The 12,248-nt window shown below is 39.3% G+C and overlaps 1 protein-coding gene across 2 annotated transcripts in view; it reads left to right on the top strand.

Annotated features, from left to right (window-relative positions):
- The window catches only part of mrc2 (mannose receptor, C type 2), a 62,982-nt gene that overhangs the window by 28,473 nt on the left and 22,261 nt on the right, over positions 1–12,248 (top strand). Inside the window, exons 7-12 of one of the 2 annotated variants that reach the window (XM_041231429.1) lie at positions 480–662; positions 1,276–1,430; positions 2,179–2,283; positions 9,000–9,115; positions 9,293–9,441; positions 10,107–10,321. In XM_041231429.1, coding sequence (XP_041087363.1) covers positions 480–662; positions 1,276–1,430; positions 2,179–2,283; positions 9,000–9,115; positions 9,293–9,441; positions 10,107–10,321 — 923 coding nt within the window. Of the gene's footprint in view, positions 1–476; positions 663–1,275; positions 1,431–2,178; positions 2,284–8,999; positions 9,116–9,292; positions 9,442–10,106; positions 10,322–12,248 lie in introns of both variants that reach the window. The other variant, XM_041231428.1, reaches the window with a different exon arrangement.

Raw genomic sequence — 12,248 nt, 5'->3', positions numbered from 1 at the left:
CGACCTATTTATTTATTGTACCTACACTTACACACAGATAATAATTCATATAACAGCACTATACACCTGTGCCTGAAACTGGGGAAGACACAGAATATGATGTGATTGAAAATTTGCGATGCACGTTTTCTGAAGTATATGTGCTAGATAAAGACGTTAGCATAGATGAGGGTTTGAAGTGTGTCTGCTTTGAAATCTATCACCCAAAAAATAATTTAATTCTAGAAAGTGATATGCCTGCACATTAAGATCTATTGAAATAATATATTTCCGCTTTTCATAATAACAATAAAAAAAGTGTGTATTTTAAAAAGGTAACGGATTATTGTCCAAATTGCTTATTTGAGGGCTAAGAATGAAAAATCTTCACAAAAAAAGAGCATTTTTAACATGGAAATTGCCAAAATAAAGAGGCAGCTGGGTGGTTAATTAAGCATTTCCTTTATATTTCCCTTTGAAACATGGTCACGGTGCAGCAGAAACATACCAGAGGGTGGAGTGCGATGGAGCTTGGCAGCAGTTCCAGTCCAGCTGTTATCTTCGCAACAGTGAGAAGACGAGCTGGCCGGAGGCCCGTCAAGCCTGTCACAAAATGGAGGCGGACCTTGTGAGCATCCACACCCTGCTCGAGCTCGAGTTTGTCGTCAAGTACATGAAGCGCGGTAAGAGGAAGGCTGAGGGGCTTGGACTTAACATACTCGGGTTACCATGCACCACTAGTGGCTAGGCTTGCAAAGACACTGCTGTTATACATTCTGACCCCTGTTGGTGAGATTAGCTTCTACAACAACTCCAGAAGGCTATTTTGTGGTTAAGACATGTGCTTGTGGTTTGTGGTTTGTTGCCCAGCCTCTGCCACTGCACAAGAGTGTACATTACTAAAAATATATCAGTTTCCAGAGACTATAGCAGTAGTAGTGATAAATACTTTAATATATTTTAAATTAAAATCTCTGTTCATATTACTTCAGTGACAGGGAAGCAATGGACACTTTGCTGCGGGAGAAGGGGTAGCCCAAATTATTCTTCAAAAAAATAAAACACAGCCTTATATATGGTAACAGAAAAAGCAAAAAGAAATTAAAACAAAAACAATTATTAATTAAAAACATTAAGTAGCCTACATGTGTTAATGCTGATCTAAAGGTTGTTCAAAGTTGTTCCATTACTAACTTTAAATAGGTAGGTTGAACTTGTAGGACAGAAAGGAAGTAGACTACATTGAAAGACAATATCCAGAGAGTGTGTGCCGTTGTGACTCTTCCTGTCTGTCAGATGTGGATGAGCTGTGGATCGGTCTGAACGATGGCAAGCAGCAGATGAACTTTGAGTGGTCTGACGGCACCCAAGTTCTCTTCACCTTTTGGCACCCCTTCGAGCCCAACAACTTCGGCAACAACAAGGAGGACTGTGTGACCATCTGGGGGCCTGTGAGTACAGCGGGTCACAGAAACGCTGCATAACCCATTCAATAAACTACATCGTCATGGCTCTCAATAACATATACAAATAATCTCACTGCTATTACTGCCGGCCACAGCTCTGTTTGTATTCACTATACTAGTAAACGTTTCATGAACAGTTTGTGATTAATCCCAAAGGCCATGGATTTAGAGTCCTCTACCAAGCTCCATGAGGGTTTGACTACATAAATGTAAAAGAGTCGTCCTGCTAAGATTTCATGAAGGGCCTTCTCTTTTGTTTGTGTTCTGATCTGTAAACCGTTCTCTCTCCCCTAACTTGGCTTTCAGCATCAGCAATTAGGGGCTAACCATTCTCCTTTTACATACTGCTACTAATCCTTAACTGTGTATATCATTGTCTGTTTTGTAACATCCTGGTGACTGTTTTTTAAACTTTGAAGTTTAAATCCTCCTGGCCTCAACATAGCTCTCAAACATGTCTGCTGTCTTAGCACAGCTGGTACACCAGAGTGTCACCATTAACCTGTCCCCCTGCAACACTGCCCCCATTGGGTGTAAAAATACAACAGTCAGAAATAACAATAGTAGTCTTTCTTACAAGGATATAACTGTGATATTTTACACTTGTACCAAGTTGCATTTTCTGCTGATTTACATGTTTATTAAGTCACATGTACTGTTAGATTTGCACATTGAATTCCATGAATTGGTAAGCAGCGTGTACAATGTGGCTGGTCTTCTTTGTGCTGCTCAGGAGGGCCGCTGGAATGACAGCCCCTGTAACATGACACTGCCGTCCATCTGCAAGAAAGAGGGCCGAAAGACCGACAAGAAGGAAGAGGACCACGAATGTGAGAAGGTAGGGTCCAAGGGCCAACGGGCATTCTTACCTTTTCAATATCAATCTGTTTATACTGCATCCTTAATGTTGGTGTTTCATAAGATGCTGTGACAAGGCTGTTTCCATCAGGGCAAGAGATTCAGACACTACAAGCTGCAGGTTTAAGCACTATTGTGCACGTTTATTACAAAACTAGACAAAAACAACCACAAACAGAAGGCACAGTGGACAAAATAAAAGGTTTACGCAAAAACGACTGTACATATACCCTCCAAAAAACCAAAGCAAAGCACACATCAACGCAAACATCAGCCTTCACCAGCATTAATTCTACATTTTTAACACCTGTGATCACCCTTTTTATACACCTGTGGTTGGAGCCTAATTAATCATCACTTATTCCATTATGGCCCCAGCCACATTCCCATTTGTGTTCTGGCAGGGAGCAATTTAACCCCCTCTGTGCCATCCCATTATTCCCCACATACACCCGCACATACCCACTCACACCCACGCACGCACCCACCATTACACCCTGCCACAGACATATTTACAACTTTGTCTGAATTTGACTGACAAGCAAGAGAAAGTGGGAAGCTGTAGAAACAGGAAGTTGTCAGGACAGTCATTACTAGGAAACTTAACAGTGTCCACTGTCCTATTGCTACTACTGCTGGAGATGACTTGAAGACTGATGACTTGTTGCTTATATGTTTTCATTCCTTCTTGCAATAGTGTAGAGCTAAACATTTCCATTTGTTTGTGTTTGTATTGGTATCGTGTTTGGTGGTAATTTTAGCCTTGTATTTGTACAACAGTGTAATTGATTACTATTATTCAAAACCAGACTGAATCATTTAGAAATCTTTTTTAAGGGACTACTAAAATCTCTTGTGTGCCCGCTGTGTAAGTCCATCCATATGTGGCAGTGTGCTCTGCCCCTGTGTGTATTTTATGTTATATGTTGCGTGTGGTGTGTTAATGTTGGTGTGTAGGTATTGGTGCACAAGATATAAATGGGTCTGTGTAGCACGAGTGATTTAAAATATATAGTTGTATTTAGGCACGTGAATCTAAAGTGTTTAATAGTATGTGAGCATGGTGTTGCACAAATTAGTTCACTTGCTGAGATTCAAGTGAATAATTAATTAGTAATTGAATCCCAGCACAACAGTATATGTAGATGCACATTTTACTCACTCGAGGTTGTGTGTTCGGTGAGTGGAGATCGGGTGTGGAGAGAAGGATCGAAAAGTAAATTAAAGCATACAGTTGCTGTTTCGTACTGGAAGGACCAGCACGATACTTATGTGTTTGTTCCGACTCACCGTGTTTGTTTGTCTGTCCGTCCGCTGTTTGTTAAGTGTTAGTCTGTTTTGTCTGTCTGTTTGTTTTGGCCTCAAGTGCCAGTGTGTTGTTTTTGTTCAACCTCTGAGCGCCGCAGTATCTCAGTTTCACCTGCCAGTACTGCCTGCCCCTGTGAGTGTTCCTTTCTGTCCTGACGTCACCCCTACAGCCAGCCTGTTCACATCCTCTATAATAAACTTTTGATATAGAAATATTTTGAAGATACTGTGTGATTAATACGCAATGTTGACATCCCTCTGTATGCGCATGTACTGGTTATTCATTTATTTAGAGTATTAGGTATTTTAGACAATGACCCGAATCATTAAGAAGAATACAACATGATAAAAAAGCACTCAGACACCTCTTATTAAAACTTTTTTGGGCTCAAGGAACTTATCTGGGCTACATATTTCAAAGTTAGTATGCTGCAACAGATTTGCATGTAAAAGTGTTACAGTACACCATGCAGTGTTTACAAGCAACACATTACATTACCTTTGCTGTGTCCCGTGCTGTACATATCGAAGTGTTCTACTTTTTAAAATATTGCAATATTGAAATTTGTAAATGCACATCATGGGTTGTAAATCAACCGGGCAATACGTTTCTCAACATTTACTTGGGAGCGTTCGCCAGGAGATCTAAGATCTAAGATTCTTCTAAGGATTGTGTGTCACGCTCCCTCCTGCAATAGTGCTGGTTTTCTGTTCCCACAATACACCGCTCATTTCAATCAGAGCAGTAGCATTGTTGCAGGAGGGATCGTGAACTTGATACACTGGGGTGTTTGGGAGAAAAACTCTCTTCCTCTTGGGTGAACTTTCCCAAGTAAAAGTTGAAGAAATATAGTGGAATATATTGAAAAAAAAAACAGAAAAAGTAATGTGTTTCTTATAAACAATTCTTATCTCACTGCTGAGTCACTCAAAAGAAGACAGGAACTGTTATCTTTCAGTTTCAACATGATTCAATAATGGTGCACAAAACATGATTATTGCTAATGACTGGCATCTGTTTTCCTCGCAGACATGTTATAAGTTGCATAAGGAGCCCTGTGATTGTTAAAGGAATAATCATTCACTGTAGTTTGCAGACAGCTTGCTGCAGCTGATTTCCACATAGCTGTCATTCTCAAAGCTGTTTCCCTTCAGAAGAATAATCCCCCAGCCTTACAGTCCAGCACACTGGCAAGCATCAGGGAACCTGCAACTCCCTTAGTCCGAGTTATTATCAGTGACACACTCCTGCTCCGTTGCCAAGAAACTTTTTTTTTTTTTGCTAAATAAATTATATTTCACAAACACCATGTTCGTTACAGATTACTGGGAAGGTCACTGTACTCTCCTCGGGACACACTGTCTGTTACTGATTACTGGGCAGGTCATGTACTCTCCTTGGGACACTTACTGTCCTGTACTGTCTCACAGGACTAGTCATATTTCATAATATTAATGTTTAATTGACATGATATATGCCCCAAGTCCTTGTACTGCCATGTGTTACTGTATTAAAGGATACCTTAATAAGTTCTTATCAAGGTTACCACTAGCAATATTATCACTGTCCATTTTCTTCTGTTGAAGATCTGTCGGTTATTTTCTTGTATTTTTTTATAGTGTTTTTTAAGAATGTGTAGATTTTTCTAAGGAAAAGCTATACAAGTTAAAGTCATTGCTAATTCTTTGTACAGTCACCACTCACATATTCGACCTGATTAAATTTTGACCTTAGTGATGGTTAAACGAGTGTGACACATATCTGATTATTTCATTTTGGTCCGTTCCAACCCTTGTCCATTTTTTCAGGGAACACAGAAGATACCATGTAAAAAAATACATAGCTGAAAGGACTGTGTTTTAATATAAGTAGGCTTCCATTTAGATGTACTGTAGTTCATGTTGTTGTAGTACTATATTTTCAACAATAATTTAATTCAGAACGATATTATTCTGAAAATATCACTTGCCAAAAGAGACAACTGTGGACACGTCATGTGAAACTGGTGGAACCGCTGTGCAACTGCGCAATAAAGACAGACTGATTTGGCGTGCGAGAAAAAAATTAATAAATAAAATGCAGGCTGTGACGGATAAACATGTACATTGTAACATTGAGAGAGGCTTTGTATCAGAAAACATGATGGTCCGAAATTCGTTTCCTACAAGTCTCCAATAGAAATGTAGGAATGTGCTGTCACTCAGTAGGTGGCGTGTTTAAAGTATTCAGAACGAATCAATGATAGATACAAGGCAGGAAGGAGCGACTTTTTTTTTTTAGTAGGTTTGTTTTTTTTTTAATGGGAAAGCGTGGTCAACGTGAATTGAGTAACCATTTCCACAGTTTTTCTGGTGTTTTCCAGTGTTTATTGGCTGTATACCGATTTCATTTTTTATTTTGTATCGTAGGTGTTTTATCGGTTTTTATCTCTTAAAACCGAAAATCAGAAGCCCTAGTCATAAATCAACTGGGCAATATGTTTCTCAACAAAGTCTTCTAAGGATCGCAGTTTATCCAGATCATGCTCCCCCCTGTTACAGGCTTGTGGTGTAACCTACTGTAGCCTCCAGTGTCTGCATTGAGATGTGTAACAGTGCGCTAAAATCACATTTGTAGTTTGCATGATGTGCAACAAGATACATAATCATTGACGACTGTATATTCATGCCAAGAATAATCATATTTATTCTTCCTTTAAAATGTATATGACCAAGTCATTTGGGGGTTTCAACCTTCAAAGCTATAATTATTTGTATTGAAGGGAAACAAATACGTTGGCAAAGAACTCCTATGGCAGTCCTGCAAACCCATCCTCCACATACACAGGAGCAGTAGCAGCTGTTCAAGCCATTTAGCAGCTGTTTACATTAAGCAGTCATTAAGATTTGTGTTGTAAATATTGAAAGCTCTACTGTTAATCATGTCTGTCCTGAGCTGAACCCCGGCCAGCATTGTCATCCCTCCGTACAGAAAGAAAGCACTGTTAAGTGCTGGCATGCACCCCAGAGGTCTGCGCAAGACATCACAGCTACAGTATGTTTCAAATCAGCTTTATCCCTCTCATTGCTAGTTTCACACACTCCTTCACTGCACTATACTTCCTCATCTCTGCGTCAGGGTTTCTGTATTATCACACATTTAGTATAATTTGACAGATGTTCAAATGCCTTGCAGACTACTCAAACTCATAAGAGTACATTTGTTTTTTTCTGTGTACTTCAAGAAATATATAAAATGCAACAATAACACCTTCTACAAGATATTACAGTAAGATATATAACATTACAAAAATTATAAATACATGATTCCAATCAAATTTTACAACCTGAAAAGACTTTTACATCATTTTTTAATGTACATATTTTTTGGAGGAAAATCTTTAAAATACATGTTTTAAATTTTCTATTTATTTTTGACCCAGTATAAAACCACTTAGGACCCTTGTTTCTCTGTGTACTACCTTTTTTCATATTCAAGGAGTGACATCACACAGAGAACCTTACATTAGATACTGTAGCTAGCACGCTGCACATGTATTTCTTGTGTAATGTTAAGGAAATATCACACACACACACCCTCAGCACAGCAAAGCATGTCTGAGTGGCTCTGACGAGAAGGGGCATGCGGGGCAAATTTATTTTGATTTACGAGTCCACGGTTAGTGTTACAAATTCACAGAACACTTTCGTTAATTTGTTAATGAAACAACAGTGAGTCATGACAATTCAACAGAAAAGCGAATACCGTTTTATTACGCAATAATCTTTTCAAGAATTAGTTAATTAGCATGACACATTTTAAACGTAACACTTGGAAAAGGGCTGGCGATTTCAATTTAGCATTTCATACTGTTTGCTAAAGTAGGGTAATACAATGATATATTAACAATGTAAAACTTTTTTTTCTTAATTACAAATTGTGACAAAGCTTCTTTATTTACAGTGTATATTTGAACACAATATTTGTTCTGGGTTCCTAACACATTTTTGGTGGCTAAAGAACTCTCCACAGCAAACGATGGGTTTAAACAAGATGATACCTGTATGTTTATTTTTCCGCAATATCCCTTTTCCAATAGGAACACTGCTTCTTTTAACAAACTGCAAAAAAAAAATAAACCCAAGCTCATGTTTTGGCACGCTAACTAAACTTAACATGATCCATACTGTGCCTTTTCATCAGACACTAATTTGGTTTAGCGGCTTTAAATGGACAAATCACAGATTTAAATATACTTTGTTTTAATGTACACCACATTCAGGTCTATACATAGTTACTTACCTTCCCACATACAGCTATTGTCTTTAAAACCTGACCTTTTATACATGCCTGGCCTGTTAAATTCTAAACAGGTGTATTAGTGTAGCTGATTGTCAGTAAACTAGTGTTCTTGGATAGCTGTGGCATTCTGGGAAATGTTGGTTTTCATTCCTTGTTTAAACAGCACGAACTACATTTGTTTCAGTAACAAAAGCAATTTCATCATCACTTGTTAAACCATGTAACTTTTTTAAAGCTATAACATCTATCATTATCACATTTTTCAACACAAATAGAATATTCACATTTCCCTGCAGAGTAATTGAAATGCCTTGCAAAGATTAAGAATCAGCATCATCATGTTTGGCCACGATGGACCTACACCTTAACATTCAACGGACATGTCATTATGAAGCATTTATTTTTCAAGTGCACTCAAATATTTAATTTAATTTCATTTTTTATGATGTTAGCCAGATGGAAGGTAATGAAGAGCAGATGGTGGTGGAAGTCTTGTAGTTGAAATGAGATGCTAACTAGTAAAAAAAAAAAAAAAAACACTTTAAACATCAGAAACATTACATTGAAAAATGTGTATGTATTATTAATTTGTGTAACTTGGCAGGTTTTGTGTTTATTCGCAGACGATACTGTAAAAATCATTGTGTGATATTGTGAATTACTAAATTAGATGCTCTGTGATGAAAATTGGTAAGGACATTCTTGAGCACAAGAAATGGGGTTACGTGGAGGCATCTGCCTTGCATCTCTGTTTTGTATGTCAAAGTTGCATATTTACATGCACACATAGTGGATATAGGTCACGGCAATCAACGTCTGCCTGTTGCTGATAGCTCTCATTTATTTACTGCCTTGGTAAAATGAATGTATGAGTACTTCAGTTTCACAGATGTTCCTCTGTGCTCTGCAGCCAATTTAATTATCCTGTACTTCAAGAGCAGTCATGTTTTTGAAAACTAAAGGAAAGCATGTATAATTTCTGACAGACGCAGATTATCAGTTAACAGATACTTGGAAGGATTCACTTCCATGATTGCCAAACCGGTGGCTTCTGCTATAACTGTGTTGTTTTAGTTGTTCTCATCCCTGTTCCCTCCCCCATCTAGGGTTGGAAGTGGCACAGTCCGTCTTGCTATTGGTTAGGAGAGGAGCTCCTGTCCTTTGAGGAAGCGCGGAAGGCATGTTCTGTCAAAGAGTCGAACCTCGTCACCATCACCAACAGGTACTGCTTTCAGCTGAGCCCTGACCCCTTAACCCGTCAGCTTTGAGTTTATTCGTTAGTCGTGTGCATTTGTGAGCTCTTGTCAAAGCTTCTTGCTGCTGTGGCCGCTCAGCTTTCAGAATTGCATCAAGGCAATGTTGCCGTGTAGAATTAAAGATCACTGTCTGTACTTCTTAGGTTCGAGCAGGCCTTTGTCAGCAGTCTGGTCTACCGCCGGACAAACGATTTAATCTGGACCGCACTCCACGACCAGAACAGGACTGGCTCGTTCCGCTGGCTCAGTGGTGATGAGGTCACATACACCAACTGGAACCGGGACCAGCCAGGTGCGAACCACCGGGAAACCAGCTTTGTGCAGCGCAGTGTGATTTACATGCTCAAGCAAACCAGGGCAAACGGTTCAGAGTTTTGAGATGATTTGAACTCCTGAACTGTGAGCTGTTTTTACATTATTAACGCATTTACAGCTGTGGGAAGGAAGACAACAGTGGTGCTGTTCAGAGCTCAAAAAGACACTGGAACCTTTGCTTTATGACCCAGATCTTGAGAAATTAAAATAAAATTAATACTCTAAATCAGACTGCAGTTAATTTAGGTTTGTGGATATTTTATATATTGGCTTAATATGAGCTTTTATTCTAAGACTACCTTTTTAATAAACACTTTTAACCGTAGTTGTTTGGCATCACTAGTTAAATTATTATTATTATTATAAAAAACATTTTGAAATACTAAAAGAAACTTAATAACTTCAGTGAAAAACTTTTCACATAGAAGTCTTCATTTGAATTTTGAGACTTTGAAAAAAGTTTTTTTTTTTAGCATTTAACACTATTGAGTGTCCAATACCTATCGATAACCTCAGGATTTTTCAAGGAGCATCCATGCTTGGAAAGACATTAAAAACAACATCGTACCTTTTGATGGATCCTTCAATTCATCAGCAACAGAGTGTATTTATAACTGTATGTTGACTGTGTTTCTCTGTCAGGGTACAGCAAAGGTGGCTGTGTGGTCTTGACGACAGGCAGCTCCACAGGTCTGTGGGAGGTGAGGGACTGTAAAACCAGAGCCAAGTACATCTGTAGACAAAACCAGGACACCTCAGTGAGCCCAGAGCTGCCAGTGCCCGTGCCCACCCCGAGTCTAACTGGGACCTGCCCAAGAGGCTGGAGCACCTCCAGCTCCCTATACCACTGCTACAAGGTAACTGAAAGAGTAGCAACACCAGACAGCAACACATCCAGGAGATCTGTGTGATTAGTAATGTGACTTCTAAAGAGGGTTGTGCAGGATGGGGTGGCGGGGTCTTAATTGAGGGGGCTGTTAGGGTCCTTTAAATGAGACGGCAAGCTACTACTGCTATTAACTGAACCTTTTTAAAAAGCAGCCTGTCTATTAACCACAGTATCCATAACTGTAATGCAAGTAAATGCCCCCTTACACCCTTGCAAATTTTATTTTAAGTCCTTAGTACCCAAATCCCCCAAAATGGTATATCTGATGCGCTAGAGACCCTCACACTTTGCTGTAACATCAAGCCACATGTGTTTCCAATCAAGGCGGAAACTCGGTCAGTAGTAAATCATCGCACCACTGCCTCTGGTTAAGTTTTCATTCTGTGTGCCGTAGGCAAATATAAATCAGAAAAAATTGAGGGAGCACGAAAAAAAAAACAGGTTCTTTATTATTTAAAATCCATGGTGTCAAATCCGAGACCCATAGAGACCTCGGGAAAAATATATAAATGTTTCGGTGTTTAGCCTTTATCAAGACAGTTATAAGCTCTCAGTTAGCAGGGCTGGCTGCACTGCTTTGCTATCCCACTGGGGTTCGAGTACTCTTGAGGTGAGCAGGGTTAATGTTGAGGCTGACCTGCCAAAAATCTAAAAGCTGAACCAGTAACACAAGGACTAAAAGGAACTGCTGGCCTTTCAAGATGTTTCACACATTTTAGTGTTTAAATTAGTACAATAGCCTGCCAAGTTGCTGTTTTTAATACCACATGCAGTTTTAGCACTACAGTTTGAAATATACTATGAATATATTAAAGAATAATAGTAAAAAGAAAACCGTTTATGAAGCTGCTAAGGGACCGTTTAAAGAGTAGATAGCGGAGTTCCAAAAAAATATAGTGTTGCACGTCCCCACGTGTTGCTACAGCTGTTTAAATAATGTACCTGTCATTTTTCTTTTCATTGTTAACAAAGGTTGTAGGAAACAATAGGATGTCCAGTCTCAAGTGCAGTTCCAAAAATGCCCGGCTTTTATTTAATTCAAAAGGACCCCCGCTACCAGCAATGTGATTGGGGACAGTCCGACGGTGGATTGTAGTCCCAAACAAACAAAAAAAAAAAAACACAAATATTCCAATGGCGTACTATAGTGTAATCCCAAAGCAAGTGCCCTCTCTCTCTGTGCAGGTGCCGTTGTGCAGGGACGAGTTGTGGTTGTGTGCAGGGTAGGTGCCCCAGGGGTGCGTGCCGGCTCCACTAGTGTCAGCCCGTGGTGTAATTCTTGGCTGCAGCGCAGGCAACAAACAAAACAAACAAACAGCATTCCGGCTGCGTTAGCAATTTCACCATAAGGGGACCATACTCGCGTAGCTGCATCTCCTTTGTACTGCCAATCACTGCGGGCAACACAGCTGATCACAGTGGAGTTGTTAAACAATCATACAGCTACGCCCTTTCCTCAAGATGGCCAACTTTCGGTTCCGTCCCACCACTGAGTTGACCCATCTTGGAGAAGGTGTAGCACCAACTTTACCTTGCGCCCTTCCTGGTTGGGAGGTAGACTTGCAGCTCAGATTCCTTGTTAACAATGAAAAGAAAAATGACAGTTACGTTATCTAAACGGTTGTAGAAAAATGTGGGGACGTTTAATGCTGTATTTTTCAGAACCCTATTACTTTTTGTTTTAGCTTTTATCTGAAATGTTTAGACGTTATCAGAAACATGCTTGCAAAATGTGCATGTTGTGCTTAGTAGTTATACAGTAGTAACTATACAGTGTATTCAATATTCAGTGTTTCTCCAAAGTCTATTCCATGTACACACATGTTGTACACAAGTAGGGACATATTTTCAAAGGTTACAGTTTTTAATTAACTCCTGTTTTTGAAGAAGAGAAA

This window comes from Polyodon spathula, chromosome 28, assembly GCF_017654505.1.
Source record: "Polyodon spathula isolate WHYD16114869_AA chromosome 28, ASM1765450v1, whole genome shotgun sequence".
NCBI lineage: Eukaryota > Metazoa > Chordata > Actinopteri > Acipenseriformes > Polyodontidae > Polyodon > Polyodon spathula.
The sequence above is the reverse complement of the archived record's forward strand: the minus strand, read 5'-3'. Positions and strand labels throughout refer to the sequence as shown.